Source organism: Rattus norvegicus, chromosome 15 (assembly GCF_036323735.1).
Source record: "Rattus norvegicus strain BN/NHsdMcwi chromosome 15, GRCr8, whole genome shotgun sequence".
Lineage (NCBI taxonomy): Eukaryota > Metazoa > Chordata > Mammalia > Rodentia > Muridae > Rattus > Rattus norvegicus.
This window is the reverse complement of record NC_086033.1, coordinates 100,436,532-100,459,312: the sequence shown is the minus strand read 5'-3', so window position 1 is coordinate 100,459,312 and position 22,781 is coordinate 100,436,532. Positions and strand designations below refer to the sequence as shown.

At 44.7% G+C, this 22,781-nt stretch overlaps 1 protein-coding gene across 2 annotated transcripts in view; it reads right to left on the bottom strand.

The window, feature by feature from the left end:
* Gpc6 (glypican 6) overlaps nt 1–21,898 on the bottom strand; it is a 997,624-nt gene extending 975,726 nt beyond the window's left edge. The window contains exon 1 of one of the 2 annotated variants that reach the window (XM_003751533.6): nt 21,012–21,898. In XM_003751533.6, coding sequence (XP_003751581.1) covers nt 21,012–21,171 — 160 coding nt within the window. In that variant the 5' untranslated portion in view covers nt 21,172–21,898. The remainder of the gene's footprint in view (nt 1–21,011) is intronic. The other variant, NM_001427433.1, reaches the window with a different exon arrangement.
* Nucleotides 21,899–22,781: the final 883 nt, after the last annotated feature.

The following is a 22,781-nucleotide window of genomic DNA, read 5'->3' as shown; positions in this document are numbered from 1 at the left end:
CTTCCTGTAACTGTAGAGCGTCTCTGCCTAGCATCTCTTTCAGAGTGACGGGAACCAGCTACAGAGCAAGGCTGACTCTGACAGAGAGGGCGGGGATTTCTCTCACCTAGAATCCTGTCAGAATAAGGACAATGTATCAGTGCATGCTTACAGAATAGCTCCAAAGCTTTTCTAGTAGTGGCCTAGGTATTCTTCCTAGAAGACTCTAAAGATAGCAGGTCCTGAGATAATTCCCCTTACATTCTTGCTTTTTCTAATAATTATGAGTTTGGTGTCCCCTAACACTGAGGACAGAATGATAGTAAGTTGAATTTAGTCAAAGGACTTAAGAAAATTACCTCAAAAGTTAATTTTATACTCCCTGCACCAGTTTTTAAATTTATTAAATGTGAATGATTTATGTGCATAATGAAATTATGAAAGGATTATATAAGATGGTGTGAGAGTTCAAAATAATAAGTTGGTCCTAGAAAGAGCTCAATAAATGTTCTAATTTATACTCGGTTGTAACATGAGGTTGATTTTTAACAACCTCACTATATCTAGGTTTAATATCATTAAAAGGCAACCTTCAACTGTATCAAAAGGTCAATCATTTGATTCTTTCATTATAGCACGAGAAAAGAGCAGAGGGATACTGTTTTATCATTTTTAAAAGATCCGTAGAATAGATCGTTGCATTTGGTGTAAAATTAAAAGTTTTATAGAAAAGTGTTTTTTTTAGAAGCAAAGTCTAAGGTGAAATACATAGAACTCTCTGAAGACTAAGTCGACAGCAATCATGCACATACAATTTGCTTATCCCTGTTCCAACACAGTAGATAGTAAGAACAGTTCAATCTCAGAACAGCCATTTCTCCGGATACTCATGTATCCAGTCTGATTGGAAGTTACATTTTGCCTTATACCTTCCACTGAGAACCCTAAGACTGGGCAAGCTCCTTGAGGGTCAGTAGCTCTTGGCCATCCAAAAAAAGAAAAAATTATCTACTAACATAAAAACTGATAATATGTTAGACTGGAAGCAACAGCATTCAAAATGCTTTTCATAATCAATAATACACGCCAGCTGGCCACAGTCCACGCAAAGGGCACTTTCCAGAAGCCAGTGACGACTAGGTCATTGTAGGTATTCGTGACATTCATGTCAGGTACATGCAACACTTCATCTGAGTTGGGCACTGAAGGTATTCCAAGGATAAATCAGACACAGTCCTTCGGAAATGCTGATAGTTATAGTTTACATCATCGGTGAGAAGTTAGAATGTGATTTCCACTCCAAAATGTTCCTAAGGCATATTATAAGACAAGGAAGGAATTATTCCTACTAACTGCATTTGTTTTCAGGAGGAAAAGTGATTTCTCTCTCTCTCTCTCTCTCTCTCTCTCTCTCTCTCTCTCTCTCTCTCTCTCTTCCTCTCTCTTCCCCTCTCCCTCTCTCTCTTCCCCTCTCTCCCCCTCCCCCTCCCTCCTCCCTCCCCCCTCCCTCTCCCCTTCTCCCCCCACATCAATCACAGGAGTTCAGGAAGAGAGATAATAGTCTCTAGCTCACAGGAGTGCACCTTTTAATCAACCCTTCACTTGTCCCTGTTTCGTTTTCCTAAATGAAATGGAAGAATTTCCTTTATGAGACTTAATAAATACATCTAGCAGGACTGAAACACGTTAGCAGACCTTGCATACACATTCTCCCATCCATGAAGCATGCTTTGTGTATAGGAGCATATGTAAGAGGTAAGAAATCGGCCAACCACCCCGGATGTGGGATCAGAAGAATGCATGGTCAGTGGTTTGGGACGAATGCTACTTTGCACCCGCCAATCAAGCAGGCCACTTTCAAAACAACCAACTGGTGCATCCACCAGTCAGGAAACATTAGCCACACTGCAAACAAACATCAAGAAAAGAAAAAGATGAGCTATGGTTTTCTCTTTTACCAACTTTGGGGAAATACTGGGCCCAGTGAGTGTTGTGGCTCAGGGGCCTCAGTGTAACCCCGCCCAGACAGCTCTGAACAAGGAACAGCCCAGGCAGAGACTCCTGGACCAACTTGAGGTGGCTTGTCCTCCAAGACCATGAATAAGGCTCTCTTGTGCCTTGCTTTAAATACCTTCATTATATAATTAGATTTTGATCTTTTCGTCAGCAACAGCTAAATCTCTGTGGAGCTACCAAAACACATTTTACCGCTGAGATTGTCTGTGCGTCTGGCTTCTTGAGGGGGCTTCTGCAGCTGCTGCTTTTGAAAGAGTGTTTGCTCTCCGCCCAGGAAGGAAGGATTTCCAGGAAAGGAGGAAATTTTCCTGTTTGCTGTCGACAGGGCGCCCTCGTTTCTCTCTCATAATTCCAGAACTTGCTTCAAACATCTTCACAGGCAAACTGCACCAGCGTGAGCTTAAGCTCACAGTTTCAAACGTGATAGAAAACACAAAGCGAACTAAAAACAAACCAACGCAGTCAAGGCAGGGCACGATCCAAACCAGGTTCTTTTCACTCGGTTGCCTGCCGCCTGATGCTACTCATAAGCCATCCACACCCGAAAGCTAGCGAAAAGGATCACAGTGCAATTGGCTTTGTCCCCATTGCCTTTGTAAATAATACAATAAAAAAATCAGCCACATCATTGGTTTCATCTCACATTATCAAAATATTTGTCTTTTAAACACAGTGTAAACAATTTAAGAAAGAAACTGGAGGCGCTGGGGATTGAATGTTCAAACGCACGCGCGCGCACACACACGCACACACACACACACACACACACTCAACCACGTGCGCCCACGAATTTTTAAATATACAACATGCTGTTTTGGCAAAGGGATATTTGCGTATGGAGTAGAAATTGCACCATTTAAAACCACATCTTTAATGGAGATGATCATCTGTAATAAGGGAGGTTATTTCCCCAAAACTTGACTAGAAATTTTATTAGACATGAGAGCCAAGATAACGAGGTTAACCATTAAGTTTATGAGGTTTGCTCTGGTCAGATTCAAGTTCGGTGACTGAAACAAAGATCATTTGTTCCAGTCTTGCAAAAACACCAGAGCTATGCATCGCTAGCAAGGTCACAAAATTGATATATTAAAGAGACGAATTCATGTAACTTCCATATTTATTAGATAAAATTCTTCCACTCAGGTATAAGAACCTTTAGGGCCAAGCATTGTGGTCTGCCCCTTTAATTCCCGCTCTGGTAGGCAAAGATGGGAGCATGCTCTACACAGAAGATTCTTGGCCTTGGTAAATATTGAGACACTGTTTCGAAAAGGTGTGTGTGGGGCACGGGGTGGGAGAGATAGAAGTGGCTCAGCAGCTAGGAGTCCGGGCTGCTTCCTTAGAGGACCTAGGTTTAGTTCCCAGCACCCACAGGACAGCTTACAACCATCTGTAACTCTAGTTTCACGGTATCTGTCGCCCTCTTCTGGTCTCTGCAGGTAATGCAGGTGCAGGAATACTATGCCAGCAAAACACTCGTACACATAACATAAAAATAAATAAACCCGGGGCTGGGGATTTAGCTCAGTGGTAGAGCGCTTGCCTAGCAACCGCAAGGCCCTGGGTTCGGTCCCCAGCTCCGAAAAAAAGAACCAAAAATAAATAAATAAATAAATAAATAAACCTTCTTTAACATTTTAAAGTTAAAAATAGCATCTAAGAATACATTTTAAATTAATTCATATGCAAAAAGAGGAAAAAGCCACCTCAACAACTGACAAGCTGACCAAAGTTCTCCTTCCTCATGCCCTCCCTCTCTGCGTCGCTAATCTTACCCAGGCCCTGCCTCTCTGTGTCTCCATCACTCCTCTCCACCGAATCACACTGACATCCTCCTTTGTATCTATCCTCACTGCTCTAGGTGGACCTCGAGGGCAGGAAAACTGCCTCTCCTTTAAACAGGCAATTAAAAATAAATTTTTACTGACCTATACTGACATATGAACGAGACCTTAAGTAGGCAACGGCCACAAATGGAATTCACAGAACTACAAGCGGTTCCTGTGAGCATGCCAGGAGCACAATTTATTACTCAAAGCTCCACCAAAAATAGACCACTCTAGAAGCTGGGCCATGTGATGGCTTCAGGCCCAGGAGCAGCCAACTCTATCAAGAAATGTTCCTTCCAATCAACATCTCTACCTTCAAGGTAACATTATTGTCATTTAACATAGTCATTATGTTTACATCTTCTAATCTTTCCTGATATTCTAAAACCATTGTGAAAAATGTAGAAAGTCTTTCTGTAAGACATTTTTAGTAGGCACAGACCAACGTGTGGCAATGTTTCATTGGGAAGGAGGTTATTCTTCAATAGCCAATGAAAGCAACAGCTTCCTACTTCACACAGTAAACTCTGCTGGTTTATCCCTTCTCAAATTGATTTCCACTGCCTCGAGCTAACGTAGCTTATGGATACCAAGTTTTCAAAGGAAATAGGAAAGTGTCTTCAGATTACAGCACCTTAGTTTCAGAGTTACCGAAATTGTCTAAGTCTTACCCAGCAGGGAAAAAAGAATTCTTCTTGTAATTCCTGTCAGGGAAGAGTTCATTATTTATTGCATACCGTGTATGTTAAGGCATTGTGTCTGGGGGAAACAGAATTGCCTAAGAGTGTTCTCTGCTACCTCAGGGGCAAGTTTGGGAAACAAAAACTAAATGTCCAGTTTTAAAGGAGACAAGAAACAGTAGGACACAGCTGGATTAATTACCAGAATAAGAGACAAATGACTGAAGGTCAAGCAAAGGCAGAAACAGGAAGTGAGTAGCCTTGGACCTACGGATTTGAGAGTAAATGGTGAGGGCGACTTAATGAGATTAAAGTTTGCTTGGGAGACTTGTAAAGAAGATAGACCAGCACCAGCGTTGTCAAGACTGTGAACAAAGGACAGAAGCTCAGAGAGAAGCGACTTTGTTCAAAGAGCTTTTACGAGATGGAAATTTCTGGAAGAGGCATGCTTAGCAATAAGTTAGAAAAGTGGCTTAAAGTCTTGGCTGTTAAACGGAGACGTCTGTATTTATTCTGAGGGCGGTGGGGAACACAGTTAACTAGAAAACCTAGGAATAGGAATTTCAAACTGTGGTCATCTAAGGGTGTCCCCACAGCAAGGACACCACCATGCTCAAGGACGTCTTCAGACTGGCTCCTGGGCCCCTTCCCCCAGTTGATGAACTGGAAACATCCAAATTGGAGTCCATATCCCAGCATTCTAGAGGATTCTAACTTTCACTCAAGTTTGAAAGCTCCTGATTAAACAAATCAAAGTCACCAACAGGTCTACGGAAAACGCAGGATACATGGAATTGATGGGGGCATGGCAACCAAAACTACAGAAATAGTACCACCCAGTCAGAACAGCTGCTCTCCGAACAGCAAAAGGGCATGGTGGCCGGGATGCAACAGAAAACACTACTCCAAACGACCCAGGAATTCTTACTGTCTATCCAAAAACTACCAAAATCCGCTCATTGAAATATACCTTACATTTCACGTTTGTTACAGTGTCACTCACAAAGACAAAATATATAATCAATTGTGGTGCCTGCCGGTGCATATGTGGAAAAAAATTCTCATAGGTAAATAAACTGTGGAATATTATTCAACCAGACATCAAAACGAAAGGTACCTGGGCCAGGTGGGGGAGAGGGGCTTATGTGAAGAGAAATAAGAGGCACGAGAAGAACGATAGCATATTGTTTTTCCATAAATGGGAGCTACAATAAATAGAAATGGCCTCAAGGTAGACTATAACAGAACTGACTGAGATGCTGACCAGCACTGGGAACTCGAAAGGGAGGGGAAAGAAGGGAAGTTTGGCAATGGGTACCAAAACACAGAGAGATACGAAGAAGCAATTCCAGCATCCTGTACCACAGGAGACTGAGTGGAAACAGCCTGCGGCCGTCATTTATGGAGAACAAGAGGAGGTGAGCACAGCCTCTCAATGCATAGAGGCATGTGCAACAGATGGAAAGCCATTTGCTCCTGAGTTGAAAACTTCACATTGTATACGTATGCCGCACTGTCAAGCTCTACCTATGAACGTGCACAGTTGCTATGCTAACTGAAAATAAATAGATTCATAGATAATAAAGTAGAACAAACTGTGAGATTTGTCTGTTTACAGTCAACGGATGCCCGTGAGTGGCACATCAGAGACAACATGGCCGGGCCACTTCCAAGTTGGAGAGCAAATGGGAGAAACAGTGTGTCTATAAAAACATTTTCCGTTGGACATTTAGCAGCATTTCGAGGTCACCTCTTAAAGCTGGGGACATGGTCTGGTGGCTCCCGGTGCACACTAGTCTTGCAGAGGGCCTACCTGGCTTTAGTTCCCAACATCTACATAGACAGAACACAGACAACATCAGCTCAGTGCTTCTAAAGCCCTCTGCTGGTTTCCAGGGGAATCTGCACTCATGGACACATAAACACCTGCATAGAAGCAAATAACTTAAATTTTCATAATTTTAAAAGAATTTTTTAAAAAAAATCCTAAAAAATGGTTTTCCTCTTAGAGGCTGATCATTAGACAAAATTTAAAATGACCGTGCAAATTACAGTTAACTGGCCAACTGCTGCTTCTGGATAAGAGCAAGAGAGTCCTCATCACCATGCACATACCCCAGGGATGGGTGGTAATGAGTTACTATTTCCTGAAGACTTCTCTGTCCATGACGATCTCATGAGTCCTGCTACTTAATTGTCACAGAAAATCGCCAGGAGTCAGGCAATGCTCTTCTCCCTTTTCTGAAGTTAAGGAAAGTCAAGGTCTAAGAGTTCAGTCAAATAACCACCTTCTAACCATAAGGCCAGGACTTCGTCCCTCAGCTTCTGTAGCACGTGCCCTGAAGCCTAGAGACTGTGCTGTAAAGAAAGAATCCACAGGGCCCCCATTTACTGCTTCCAGTAAACTCTTCAGAAGTGATCGATCGTCATGCTGTCTACACGGAGGGGACAACGTTTGGCACATTCGTAAGTGATTCTGTTTTGCTCAGGCCTTAAGTCATTTTCTGTTGTAAACAGTAGTGGTGTGAGGGTCTGTTACCTGACTTTAAGAAACAAGGACTCTTAAGGCCAGCACAGTGGAAGTGGAGCCAAGGAGGCAGACGATAGCAAGGCCGTCACTGCCCTGAAGAGACCCTGTGGAAAAGGTGTCAACGGACAGGAACAACGTTTCCACTAGCTCTCTGAGCTCTCCTTCATGGAGGGAAGCAAGATTTTTTACTCAAATCCGTCCTAGAGCCCTGTGTAAGGACTGTCCCATGGAATACCAGTCTTAAGTTTCAGTTTTGAAGCACCCAGGACTCAGAGGGAGGCTACAACTCACTGCAGTGGAGAGGCTCCTCCCACTCGCCCTAAACCCAGAAGGCGTATGTGGGCCACCACTGCAGGCGAGGCAGGTCAAAGGTGAGGCAAGTGAACCTAGTAACTCAGAGGGCCTTCAAACCAGAAAGGTCAATGAAAGGATGAACATTCCTGTAAATGGGTCGCGGCTGTTTCTCAAGTTGGGCAAAGCCAGACAGGAACTACACAGGGCGGAGTAAACGGTGCAGAGCAGCACTTCCCTACAGTGGGAGAAGCCAGCCCCCTCCTCCCACGGCAGACGGGCACCAGTACCCCCAATTCCTTGCCTTTCTTATCTTCTGTGTGCTTACTATGTGGCATTTCTGGAACCTTGGCTACACTTCGGGAGTGTGCTGGGGGTTTTATGACTATTAAATTTAATTTAATTCAATTGCAGTGATGAGAGGTAGCAACTCTATTATCCCTGTTTGCATATAAGAAAAAAAAAGGGAGAAAAGAAGCGCAAACAGGTTCGGGAGAAAGGTGAAGAATAAACACAGGAGTCGGTCTCTGTACAACCACTTCACATCACAAGGATCCTTCGAACACGCTGCCATCCCAGAGGGCGCCCTGATCACACTCACGTTCTAACTATATCGGACTCAATTGGTTTCATTGTTGCTGTCTATACCCAACAAGTGGGTGCTCCCGAGAAACCAGATGACTGTTTACAGTAGTGAGGAGGCAAGGGAGAAAGGAAACCCCGTCCGTTTTCAATGGGGTTACGTTGTAGACATCCACACTCTCTGGGCACAAATATGGTGAGAGCTCATGTACTCCTTCAAGATTCCTATGAGAAGGGCAGCTGACAGGCAGCCTGTACCTGGAGACAAGATGACTGGTCTGATGACTTGTCTGTCCATGAGTACTCTAGTTACCATGGCAAAGACAGAGAAATCAAAAGGCACACTATTGTACTCGTTCTTACAATGGAAGGAAAGGGCTACAGTTTGACACCAGTCCCCGGTGTGACACCCCCACCCTCACCCAAGTCCACAAGACTCACATAACAACCCTTCTACCACTTTCCGATTCAGCGCTGGTGTTCTCTGTACAGAGTACTCGGCTGCCCACTTGGGAAGCGTTCCCCACTTCTGAACAGCAGAGGACAAACACACAGACAAGCACAGGGCGAAACCCACGTGGAGGAGGAGTAATTCTCAAAGTTTAAATGTTCTGCTTTGCAAAACAATGTTGCATCTTTCGGAATTAAAAAGGAGTGGGCTTAAAGGGTAAGGAATTTGAGAAGCTTCCTGGGGTTGATTTGTTGATTATTCCCCCCCCCCATGGGATATTACCCCACGGGGCCACCTTTAACAGTGAGCAACGTGACCTCCATTCCTGTCTGGCAACTTGGGACAGGCCAATCGAGTGGCAGATAATACTTAAACATTTGTTTGAGATTTATTTCCGCTTTTCCGAATCTGAGGCACTGCTAAATAGATCCTAGAATGCGGTGCTAGTACAGGTACCTGTAAAAAATGATTCTTTCAGGGAGCTGCGGGCTGGGGTGTGCTTTCCGTGTTCAGGGTGCTTACATCTGTTGCTCGGCTGGAAACGCTGTTAAAAGGCCATTAGAACCTTAAGGTAACAGACCTCGAAAGCCATGAAAGGCACGGAGCAATTTGCTGTTTGTGTTAGGAGTATCAGCCTCAGCCACTTCCTCCTCGTGGGCTGAAAACAGCTTCTGTCATGAGCCGTGAAAATCAATTCCGCAGTAAGCAGGCTGGATCGCAGCTGAAGATGGCGTACCTGCAGGCAGGCGCTGCACGGCAGAGCCTCCTTCTGGGCATCTGTGGCACCAAGCAGGAGTCCCAAACTGCTCTCTAGCTGGAAGCTATCAGCAGCTTGGAACTCTCAGGAACCTCCGAGCTTATCTTTTTGGACACTGGTTCTCTCTAATGCTTAATTAGGTTTAAATCAGAATTGTCACTCCGAATGAAGATAGCTTTCGGACATGCCAGGCCGCACAAAGCCTCTTCCTCTTATTTGTGGTCCATTTTCACTTTCTGATTACAGTAATTGTGAAACGCGCTCATTCCTCCCCCTCCCCCCCAAATGGGAGAGCTTCGGGGACTTTTGTACCATAGAGTGCATTTTAAAATTTTGTTTCAAATATAAGGTCATGCTTTTGAAAACGTACTTCAGGGGGTAATCCATGGGTCTGTCAAGAGGGGCGCTTTATAAGCTAATGGTTAGGTTAAAATTCATTTTAAAACAAGGTATATATAGCCTTTTCAGTGATAGAAAACGGCCTTCCGAGTACAAAATACAACCTTGGTTACCATGCACGATTAAGATCATTCTAACCAAATAGCCAACCTTTTGTTCACTGAGAATCTTTTATGTAACTGGCCCAGCTTCTAGGCAAAAGAGAACCTACCACTGAAATCATGGCTGCTTATACCTGCAACTTCCGATGATACTATCTTTATATCCTTAAACCAGACTGAGAAACTGAGTCAACCTCATGGGTTAATATTTTTGTTAAAAACAAAATGAAAAAAATGCACGTTATCCTACTTTTGTCATGAATATCAGATTTATCTAACATGTTTTTACCTCTAGTTTAGATGGATTTATCTAAACATTTCATTTCAGGAGAAAGCAGAAAAATTTCATTCCAGGAGAAAGCAGAAAAAAATGCATCGTATGCCTTTAAACTCAAGGTATGTAAGGAATATCTGTAAATGATCCTAAGATAACTCCAAGTTGTGTTTGCCGACAGGGAAGAAGGCAGTCAGTATGAAGAGTTTGGCAGATTCGTCTGTGGAGACCAGAGGTCTGCCGTTCTGAACAGTACTTCCTATCCGGTTGAGACTCGCCTTCATAGGAACCACGTGGCAATTGATGTGAAATGGATAGATTTTTCAGTGTGCCCTTATGAAAAGGTCAGCCCAAGCTGTTAACATTCTACCTGACCTCCGGTTACCTAACACCCCCAAGTCCGTAGTAAGACGCCATGTAATCGCGTGAACAGTAAAACCACATTCTATGGATTAGCGTGGCTGGGGGAGTCCTCAGATGGCCAAGCAAGAGTGTCCAAGGAGCCTGCACCTGCACAGAAGTGACCATGGACATTAGGAATGCGTTCCCGCTCTTCCAAGGCACCTCTAAAGCCTTTGAAGCCCTTTATTAGGCAAACAGAAAACAGGTCACGAACAAAATCTTGGTTTGTTTAAAGGTAGCTTGTACTTAAAGTTCAAGCAAACCTCTGTCTTCTGAAATCAACTCCTTGGTGTGAATAAGTGTTCGGATCTGGACCGGAAATGACAGGGAGATACAAGGACAGCTTGTTCCGTAAGCTGGCTCCCACTACCTGTTTCTTTTAAAATAAATCACCACACCGCACCTTAAGAAGATAAAAGGTTAAGCCTTTTGGAGGAAAAACAAAAATCACGTTTCTGTTTTACATTTTGTTTCACCCATCATTGGGATTAAGAAAAGGGGACGCAAACAGATATGGGACAATAATTCATTTTGTTCCTTTTCTAGATGGTGCTAAAGCTTCTCACTGGTACGTATGTATGCTCCAAGCATGGCGACCTTCCAGAAGTTCATTTTACAAGTATTATTGACTTGAAGCTATTCTGACCCATTAAGAAAATAAGTGAAAATTATTCATCCTCCTTCAGACAACTTCAAGAAGCATTTTTCCCTGTAAAGAAAATAGTCGCCTTATATTCACTATGATTTTATAAGGCAATATCCCGAGTTCCCTGGGATCCCAAGAGGAACATTGGCCCCTCATCACAGCTGTCTTGGAGGCACAGAGGGATAAAGGTGAGTTTTTAATCCAAGAACTGAAATAGGAGGCGCTCTCCTGCCAGGAGTGAAGCGATGGAACCCTGGTGGGCATGCTCAGAATAGATCGATGGAGCCCTAGTGGGCATGCTCAGAATGGATCTGTGGAGCCCTAGTGGGCATGCTCAGAATGGATCTGAGGAGCCCTAGTGGGCATGCTCAGAATGGATCTGAGGAGCCCTAGTGGGCATGCTCAGAATAGATCTGCTCGTCTGTAATTAAATACATACAAAAATGAAAAATGATCAACTCTGTGTATTGTCTCTGTACATGCAAATCCACAGGTCAAACTTTTGGAAAAATTCCAGGCAAGGGGAAGTTGGCTGTTTTCAACTTCCTCAAATGGTCATGGTATAAATAAAAAAATAAATAACTGGAGAGATAAACAGTGCAATCTAGAGTACCAGAATATTCTCCTGTTGAAGACACACAGCCAAGGTAGAAAGGTCACAAAAAAAATATTGTCTAGCATTTAACTGTTCATGCTGGCAGAAGCATGTATTGAAAACCCACTTTGAATGGAACTTGGTATTCCTCTTAAGAGACTCAAAGATGGCAGAAACAACGATTTTGGCACCACGAAAGAACATTCCTGAAATACGGATTTGTAGGCACAAACCAACCTTACTCAGTCAGAATCTTTGTGAGACTGGACCCAGACATTTGGCTGTAGCCAGACCTTCAGTGGTATCAACATGTGAAGTTCGTGGAGAACCTCTGATCCAGATCACAGGCTTCCTACTATGGAAACAGAACCAAGTATACGGTGATTATTTTAAGAACAGGATGGACGGATGAGAGGGAGAGAATAAATCAGAATACTGAAGAGCACAAAGGTAGAAGAGTTTTGGCTATTCTGCTGACTCCGTGTGTACCTCTCGAGATGACCCAGGCTCTCTAGAGTTCCCAACAACCAACTGTCCTTTCTTTCTATCTTTCTTTGTTTGTTTGTTTATTTATTTATTTGCTTGTCTGTTTATTTATTTAGCTATTGTTGGCTACATGGATTGGGAGCTGATGTGAGCATTTACACAGATGCTCAAATGCTACAAAACTGAGTACCGCTCTCATCTCTCCCAGAACAGCTGAACGTTCATTACATCACTGCTGGCCACACTTGAGCGATATCATGGAAAATACCTACTTAACCTACACAGTTTCTTTTAAATTTTGGTGTCACCATTCAGTCCTAAGGGATTCTTCTTACAATGATGAACATTAATCAAGCTATTAGTTGACCATCAGCTACCAAATTGGGGTGTAACTATGAGTACGCTCCCTCTGGAATCACTTGACGTTCCCTTTCCCTTCCGTTCCCTGCAGGTCCACAGAAACCAGTTCTAGAATCAGCAACACATGTCCATCTACTTCTCACTAATGGATACATATGGGGAAATGAACCCTGTTTGTGCCTTTGGCATTGGCTCCCAGTGCCCATATGGTGATGTGTTAGGACAGGATCCAGGAGCGGAACAAGCATGGTGCCCTGCAGATCCTATAAACACATCCTTTTCTCACTTCTTTCTCCCTGACCTTTGTTGGGACTCTTGATGTATGAAAGGATGGTTGTATGAACCAACTGAGTCGGGATTTTCTGTGACCTGCAGTCAAAAGTATCTTAACTGAGGCTGATTATTTTAGGCGAAGATTTCAACAGCTCGTCTTCTTTAAATGCTTGCATTGGGACCTCTTTGCAAACGGCTCTAGATTTTAAGTTCACTGTTGTCGTTTTAAGCTTTTCACTTCTCTGATAACCTCATTTGCCTCTCCTTCTCTTCCCGTTCCCTCCTCCAGTCCTGTCCACGTTCTGCCTAAAGATCCTACCCTGTGTCTCGGCTGTCCTTCCTCTCGCCCATGGGGCCTCTGAGAAGCACCTCTCTAACCCACCTTGTTTATGCTGTTCAGCCAATCAGAGACAATACTTCTGTCGTACTGCTTCAGGGCCCCGAACCCTGGACGACGACCTAGTTCTCACCATAGTCAGCCGAGGATGTCCAAAGATTTCCAAAACCCCAATGGCACCCATGCAGCTCAGCACAAGGTTTCATCACTTCCAAGTCAATTCCTGTCTGTGCTGTCCTTGTCTGATATCCACTCGTCCCTGAGTTCCACCTCCCCTTGCTATTCCCTTGCAAAGCACTCCCCATCCTTCAAGGTTTCTGTTTTCATTGAAAACATTCTTTGATCCCCATCCTGATCATCGATAATGAGCTTTGAAATGTAGACGATCCCCAAAACATGCTTTACATCCCAGTTGGGGGAAGGGGATAAAGTTGACTTACTCTTAAACTCTTTTTTATCCTGCCACACTGTGGGGGAAAAAATAAAAAACCTATGAATGAGATTTCCTGATATGTATGGTTGATTACCTGGCTGTTGGTAACCTGACACTTTCTTGGTATTAATAATTCATCCAGCACTATTTGAGGAATCTCTGTCAGCAACGCTGATGTTCTTGACTCTTCAGCTGGCTTAATGGCGATCGTGAGTTTTGTGTCTAATAGAAAAACAGATAAATGGTACCAAATCCCCTTTCCTTCCTAAGCCAATGAGTGGTTTATGGGTATTTATTTCTCTTTTAATCTCTCTCTCTCTCTCTCTCTCTCTCTCCCCCCCCCCTCTCTCTCTCTTTCTCTCTCTCTCTTTCCTTGGCTGTCTCTGTCACATCCACTCACCCATGCTGACCATGGGCAATCACACAGTGAAAGTTATATGAATAATATTTGATTGACTAAGAACTTTCCCACTGAACCTGATTATTTCACTGTACTTCAGGGTGATAGCTCCTTTCTTCTTGTGTTTATGTGTTTCCATGCTAGTAATTCCTCTAAAAGAAGTCAAAGCAATATTTCAGAATCATGGCCTATCCTGATTGAAAAACTTCTCTAAGGGTTCCTTACAGCTCTCCAATTAAAGGTGAGAGCTCTAACAGGGAGTTCAAGGCTTTTTAGGACCCTGGGAACGAAAACACTCGCTGACTTTATAAGATGGTCGCATTGGTTGGCTGGGAGAGAAATCGGTCCTTTTAGGCATGACTTCTTCCCCACTGAACTGTCACCATCCAGAAGCAGGGCAGGAGGTCACAGGAAGTGCTGTGTTTAAAGGGAGGAGGGGGTGAGCAAACATAGGAAGTGTGTGCATGAGTGTGTGTGCATGAGTGTGTGTGTGTGTGTGTGTGTGTGTGTGTGTGTGTGTGTGTAATGGAGCCCCACAACGTGGTAGAGGTGTCTAGGGCAGAACGCTGCATGTAGTCTCAGTGTCCGTTTTAGCTGTAGCAAACAGAGCAGCAGTTCACAAGGGATCCTAGTCAGGCAGGCTCTAAATAGGTAAACCAGTGCCTCATTGATTTACACTTAAAACAACTGAGTATGTAAACCCTGAGTTTGGCATCCGTAACCACTTCAGTTCAAGGGTCAAGCTGATAAGCATAGATCTGATACGCAAGGCGCTATCCTCAGGTCTCTTCTGTTAAGGATCTGGCCCTGAGGTTGCAAGTCTCTGGTTGTTCTTTCTCGCACTGCCCTCCTCAGCACAGCCATGACCACAGGTTCTGGAATTCTTCTCGTGCTTTCTATTGTTCTCATAGACAGGTCACTTGTGCACACACACCCCACCCCTGTCCTTACTGACAGCTTCTCCGGGTTCAGGCCATACTCCAGTTCCTCAGGGAAGCGCCTCTAAGGCCCTCTGTTTAGAGAAAATGACCCCACAAATCTGCTTCCCTTAGGTGCTACACACTCATCTCAGCTGGATTTACTAAGTTTCCAATCCTACCCTGTTGAAACTTTGTTTCTCCGCTGGGATCAAAGTTCCCTGGAGTTACAGACAGCACAAAGCACAGGGGCTTTTCCGTAGCACACAGACCGGCCAGTACATGAGTGAGGGGAATGCCTGAGATGAGCGGTAAACCAGAGGCTGTTTGAAAGTAGGGTCATCTCTATTTTTCCTTGTCATTGTTCCAAGGGTTCAAGAATAATGGTAATTAGGTGTTTTTAAAAACCTAGTTCCATCCTGATTTATTAAAACTTAGGAAATTTCACGCAAGATTTACCGTTGTGAATTCTTTTACTTACGTATTTACCAACCCAGAGATTTAAGCATTTGTGCAGTTGTCTGGATGGTGGTGCTCTGTCTGTCCTTGTTCTTCTTGTTTGATTGTTTGACTGCTTGTTTGGCTGTTTGTTTTTGAGACAAGGGTGTAACCACGTAGCCCGGGCTGGCCTAGAACTCTAGATCCTAACCGTCTTGAATGCTGAGATTACAGGCCCACCACCCCTGACTTGACAGTACTTTTCAAAAGTGCTCTGTAAAATACTACCAGCCAGACAACTGATAATGTTGAATAATTGGTATACTATGTAAAGTTATGTCTTATGCAGCAAAAATAATGACAGGCTATATTGGCAGGGAAAGTAAGATGACATTCAAATTTTGAAAATATTAAAACAGTTGTTTATCCTAGCTAGACAGCCCTAAATCTGTGCCCTTTCTAGAATTCTTCAGGGATATGTAAATTACAGCAGAATTGGATGATGTTAATTTTTAAAGTTTAAATAAAACAGAAATTAGGATCAAGTCATTTATCAACAATTATTTTACTACAAGTTTTACAGAATAGGCCACCTTAACAGGAAACAGCAATTTTGTATTTTATGAGTGTTCACAACTGTAAGCACGCATTCATTTCCTTATATAAATGAATACAATCTTTAAATCACAATATTTTAAGATGAGAACCCTGTGTGTTTTGAACCAATCCTGATAGTGGCCTACATTCTAGCCACAAACTGTTAAGAGACTGTGCAATAAAAAAAAAAAAAGAAAAGAAAAGAAAAAGTGTGTCAGTCAGTCCTGAAATGGTGAGAGATTCTTAGTAAATCTGCTGAACTGACTTTGTTTGGAAAGAACCCTCTCAACTGAATCCCAAATCAAAAATTTAACAAGAGGAACTCCTAATAACCTGGATTTCAGATGGCTTTGATATCTGGAAATAGAGTAATTATTTTAGAAATCTAGTGACTTGCCAAACCATAGAAATAAAAAATTGAAGGTCAGCTAATTAATTTATGACTCACTTTGTTCATCCAAAGTGCTCTAAAGGTAGCCATCCATTGACAAAGTAGGGGGCAAAGGTCAGAAATCGTTGAATAGAGCACGTAAATGGAACTTAAACCATTTATCTAAAACTAAGACGTTTAGCGCAGCTGAGAAGTGGTAAGAATTACTCAATGTTGTTTTCCCACTTATAGTAATGCAGTATCTACATGAGAACTGAAGAGAAAATGTGTTAATGATCCATGAAACAAAGCCAAGACTATGTACATATGTGTTGTGTGCATATATATACTTACACATGAGGAATGCACATACATATACTTGAAGCCAGAATAAGGACTTAGATCACAAGACCACCAGAGTGTGAGAAAAAAAAATCCTATTTTCACCATAGATCTTGACATAAATATTTGATAAATTTGCATTAAAAAGATAGAGACCATTTAATGCATTCTTAATGTTCAACTATACCCAAACTTTAAACATACCTGAGAGAGAAAATAGGACTAATCACATTAAAAATTGTTGATTTTAAATATTGTCCTAGTTTGCAGAAATAGGACTTTGCTCCAGCTTCTGCCCTCTGGGTAACAATCTATCGTAAGCTTTCTTTGACAAACCCAATAGTCCAGGTTTTGGACTAAGCTAATACTCTAATAGACCCAGTACACAGAAAGAAGAAACCAATGCATGTGCTTTATAGAACACTGTAGATACAATAGAATGAGTCAGGAATGCAGAAATGCATTAGTTAAGCCATAGTGGCAGGAGATGACCAATTCACAGGAAGCTAAAATCTAAATTCAAAGTATTTGGGAAATGACATTGCAACTCAGTATAACTTCAGCACACATAACTTTGTAAGAATCCATAGATAGATGTATTGTCCAACAACACCTGCAAAAGGGGTAAAGATTGAGTCTTATATGTTGTGCATCTGACAAATGCTGGAGGCTTAACTCTGTAGGACAATGGACCATACTAGAGGTTGATGGACCAACTGTCAAACCAACACTGGTGGATTTGAGTTTTTGTCTCATCAATAGTTAGCTGAGTCACCCTTGGGCCTGACACTCAAGACTCTGTTGTTGTCTTTTTATCTATCAAATATCAAAACTTTATTAATGTTTTCTTTCCTTCTGGAACCTGTGTTTATGTGTGTATGTAGGTGTCATTGGCCACATATGGAGGTCAGAGGACAGCTTGGGACAATTGGCTTTCTCCTTCAAAGAGTGGGTCCCACCAATCAAGCTCAACTTGCTAGATCTGGGAGCAAATATTTTAACCAGATGAGCCATCTGGCCTGCTTAGGTATTGTGTAGAAATGAGTGATGGGCACCAAGCTTCTATACACAAAGTGTTAAATGAAGTTATACTAGATAAATGAGAAAAGAAGAATCATGTTAAGCTAAGAAGTTACTCTAAACTATGAAATATTATAATTAAAGGTCTCAAAAAACCCTAATTTAAGAAACCCTACAACAACAACCTCTGAACTCCCACATTTATAAGGGTGATATGTTTCACTGTGGGGGATAGGGTATAGGTGAGCGCATGAGTGGGTGTGAGTTGTGTAAGAGTGTTTGTGTATGAGTGTGTGTGCTGTTATTGACATAGTGTCCTATGCATCCCAGACAGTGTACAGATAATCTGCACCCCAGCACATGCGGTTGCCATAATCTGCTATGGAACTATTTGAGAAGTGTGGCAGCAGCAAGACATGAGAGTTGCTGAGTGTTGAGGGAAGAGTGACCTCTTGATGAGACTGCCCTAATCAAACTTCTGATGCTCTAAGCTTAGGATCTTCCCAGGACACAGAAGAGAGAACAAGCAAGGCCATTGGAGTCTTTTGGCTTCGTGTCAGGAAACACTGCTTGTACCACAGGAACTCTGAAGTATCAGAATGGATCGCTGAGGAGGGCTCAGGAGTCAGCTCCTTTGGAAATCTTCCAAATAGGAGAGTCTATCTAATCGGCTGGCGTGGGTTTAAAATCAAGGCTGCGTGAAGATTGATGGTGCAAGCTCCCCGTATGAAGGCACTCTCTAGATTTATGTATTACCTGGAGTCCCCCTCTAGCAGTTAGAAGAGCTTCTCTCTACCCTGAAAAGGGTGCTATTGTTTACAGTGGTGAGCTTGGAGTAAAACTTTAATAAGGTTGAGATGGGACATAATGCCTGTATTACGTCACAGTTACTTTTACTAAGCAAGCTACTTACAAACATGGCTCAACTAGAATCCGGAGGCTGAACGGCAGTTCTGTTCAATTCCTGCCATTTCTCAAGCAAACCACTGGATGTCTAAGCAAGGCAGTGGATGACTAAGAGTTTAAGATAGGATAACCACCACACAGACTCTTCCCTATCCTGTGTAATGAAACGTAAATGTTACCAAGAGTCAGGGAGAGAGGGAGAGTATGTTTATTTAATAACACCATATTTCCTAAGTGGTTATCCCGATGGCAGTAGTAAATGCAATTTACCTTAGCACAGAGTAAAGTTTACTTTGGAAAAAAAACAAAAGATTTCCCCCCAAATGAAAGCCCTTCAGTTATCTTACAATTCATTCTTTTCCTCCCAAATGTGCCTTTGACTTCATGGGACTATGGACCTTGATCCTGTCCACCAGCATGGAAAGACACGGGGTTAGAGGTGAAGTCCTCAGCCCCTCCTCACTCCTGCTCGGGGTGATTTCAGTGGGTGGATGTATTTCAGGAATTCGGAGCTATTAACAGTCTGTGATTTTCAAGGCAGTGAGGAAGACAAAACCAAAGCCCTCTACAGTTAACTACTGAAGAATGTGTACAGCCACTGGGAGCGTTCTCAGGCGATGTAATTGGTGACTACAGAAATTTACAATGGACATCTGCCCCCGATAGCAGGCGTCCGGATGGGGTGCTGAGGGTCAAGGCAGGTCTGTCTCCTGAGAGTCTCAGTATCTACTAAAGAATACCGATACGATTTAAAAATTCTTAGCTATTTTCTTCTTGGAGATATCTTATCTGAAATCACGTTGGGAAAAATATGTGTGTTTAAAAGATGCCGTTTCAAAATGGCCAGATTGGAGGAGAAAACGAGTTCCTAGAAGGGATCCCTACTCTAAGCCTTTTAAAAGTTGAATTTCCTGAGATTTGGCGAGTTAAAAAGGTGAAGCTGATCCTTATCAATTAATTAAAAAGAATGAAATAACAGTAGACAAAGGGAACGGTGGTTAAGAAACTTAAGGAGCCGCAGGGCAGTGCCTTTCTAGTCATTGATTAACAAATTAGGGACTGCTGAAGTGGGGTGGGCGAAATCCTAGAGACCGAAGAGTAAATAGTCTTATAATTCACTATAGTTTCTCCAGCTTACAAGACCCAGGGAACGGAATGCCTGGCTGTGAACTGGGAAGAAGGTTAAAAAACTCCTTCTACATAAAGCACCTCGCTGTTTGTGGTATATGAGCGTGGTTTATTTTTCTTTGGGTGATGCCCGAATTGATAGAAATGTGTTAGCTGCACTGTGAGAAAAGACCCTCACCCCTAGAGTTTCGAAGCCGCTCGTCATAAAGCACTAGCTAATTCCACAACGTATTAAAACTAAAATGTCTTAAGATATCGGCAAGTGTTTTCTATCAGTCCGCCAATTCTCCAGAAAAAGAGTCTGGTGGAGATCCAGCGATCTGAGGTCACTTAGGGCGACTTCAGCTACCCGGTTTGAGCAGCCCGCGCCCTCACAGCATCTCTAGTCTCCCTTTGGCCTCTTTCAGCTCGGTTCCCTCTCAGCCAAAGGATTATCTGTCCCCGACGCGTTTCATTCATGGAGCCCCAAAGAAGCTAGGTTTCGGTTGGAGCTAAGAGCCGGAAAACACACACCCAGGCTGCTGAGCAAGTTGCTGGAGCCCGAACGGCCGCAGCTCCGGTAGAGGGTGGGGGCTCGAGAGCTCGGGAGGAAGGACTGCTTGTGACTAGGCGAGCCGCGGAACGCGAAGTGCAGACTCCGGAGACGAACGCCCCCATCGGGTCACTCGCTTAAGTTGTCTCCGCGTGCGCCAGCCGGCCAGAGCGGGAGGCCAGGCTCGGGACCCGGCGCCACGCCGGGTGGCCCAGTTGTTCCTAAGCCCGAGTGACCAACCGCAGTCCTGGAAGCACTGGTGCACCCCAATGGGAAAGTCCGCCCCAAATCTGAAGCAGAGTCCTAAGTCCACCCTCGACCCCCAAACGCCCCGAGACTCCAACGTGCAGATCCTAGGGACCCGAGCAATGTGTCCCCATGGTAGCCGGTCCCCAGCACAGGAGCCCGGCGCCTGGTCCCTGGAAAGGACCAGGAGAGCAGGAGCTGAAGTAGGGGAACCTCCGCGTCTCTCCACCGCCCCCGCCGGCGCGAAGGCGGGAGTGGAGAAGGCGCCACTAAGACGGTGGCGCTGAGCGAACTGCGGCCGCAGTTCTCCCAAGTTTGCCCCAGCGAGAGGGATGCGATGGGCGCCCGGTTCCGCTCTCTGCCTCCGCTAGCCGTCCTCACTCCATCTTCCCCTGCTCTAGAGGCCAGGCCCGGCTCTAGGCCAGCCACGGAGGTAGCAGGGCGCGGGAGCAGATGCAGGGAGCGAGGGGCGAGGGAACAGTGTGCTCCCGCGTGTGCACACAATGAGGCGGCGGGCACGCACACCTTCCTCCCGCCCGGGAAACGGAATCAGCCTCCGCCGCCTGGATGCTGGGACGCGGGGTTCCTGGGAGGCACCCGCAGAAAGTGAGCACCAACTGAGCAACAGGGGGTAGGGAGAGGGCGCCCCGCCGCCTCTCGGGGCTGCAGCGGGCCCCGGGCCCGCGCTTACCTGCGATCTCCTGGTAGGGGATGTCCGCCAGGCTGAATCCCTTGGCACCGTAAGCCTGACGGACCTCGCTGCAGCTCCGAGCCTTCACGTCCGCCGCGGCCGGGAGGGTCAGCAGCAGCCCGGAGAGAGGAAGAATCACAGCCCGGATCCAAGAAGGCATGGTGCAACATGCAAGTCCACCTCGGCAGCCCCCAGCTCCCTGTGCGCTCTTCACCTTGCCCCTCGAGCCGAAAGCCCGCCAGAGCCTGCGGCGCGCTCCTTAGCCGCTGCCCAGCGTCACCCCCTTCCGCCAGCCGAGGGGACGAGCCGCGCAGCCCTCTGGACTGCACTCAGCAAACTTTTATAAGCCAGATGGAGGATGGCAAGCCAACCAGGGCTGCCTTGGGAAGGCTGCCGGCTCCGCTAGCCACTACGGTAGAAAACCGTGCGAGAAAGAGAAGAAAAGAGGAAAAAGCAAGGAAATGTCTTCTTTCTTTCTTTCTTTCTTTCTTTTTTTAAATACCACAGTGGGGGTGTTCAGCCCTGCGGTCCGAGTTCCGAGCCGCAGAGTCGTAGAGCGCTGCGAGCTCGCCTAGCCAGTGTGCGCGACGAAGGTGGGACCGCGCGCCGGCTCCCCCCCGAGGGAGATGGACAGGCCGGCGCGAGTGTGAGCGCGCGTGTTTGTGGGTGTGAACGCGGGGCTCTCGGGGAGGTGTGTGCGTGGAGGTATGTGATGGAAATGTATGGGATCCAGGGGAAACCTCAGCTTCACATAGACTGAGGGAGCCAGTGAGAGTCTTCTTGAAATAGGAAGAGAGAAAATCCTGGAGACTGACACAGGAGGCAAGAGGAAAGGAGAAAGGAGGGGAGGGAGAGAGGGAGAAACGTGCTACCCAGTGCACAGCCGAAATTCAGAGGCAGAATCGGCCGCAAAACCTGGAATGGATCGCGAGCCACTAGGCAGGAGGAGAAAGATTACCAGCTAGAGGTCCCTATTTTCTCGGTCACTTTATGGCCTCCACGCCCGTCCGAGATCGAGATGCTCCCTTTCCTGACGTAAATAAGCCATTAAAAAAAGACTAAGTGTTTGAGGAGAGTAATTGTGATCACGCTATATTTTTTCCTGGAGATGAAGGAATATCGTCGCATTCCCAATTGTTGCTCCTGCCCCAGTGTACCCAACACAAAGCCAGGGAAGAAATGAACAGAAAAGAAACCTAGGTCAGAGCCACCTCTCTAAGTAGCAGCTGCTTTCTGCTTGTCTTAATGAATTTTTATTTTCTAAGAACGGGTAGTTAGTGCATGATGGTCTTTACTTCCCTCCCCCAACTCTTCTCTCTCTCTCTCTCTCTCTCTCTCTCTCTCTCTCTCTCTCTCTCTCTCACACACACACACACACACACACACACACACACACACACAAGGAGCAAGCATAAGCAGTAAAGTGAAGGGAGGGAAGGAGAGAGGGAGAGAGCGAGAGAGAGAGAGTTGTGCCACCTACAAAACACTCTGGGTTCTTGAATCACTAGGCTTAGGGTGTGTGGAGATAAAACAATGGCCGCAGGCCATGCATGAATCAAGTCTCCTGGAGAGGTATGGTGTCTTAATTTTCTCTCATCTCTCATCTCTCACGCTAAGCTTAACATTCTCTCCCAAGTTCTCAGAAGTCTCATATCTAGTCTGTGAAACTTTCAGTTCTGTGAAGTGGGATGAAAGTGAAGATTCAGTTTTAACCAATTTCCTGGGGTTTTTTATGCTAATGAACGCAGAGACCTAACCTATTTAAGTTTG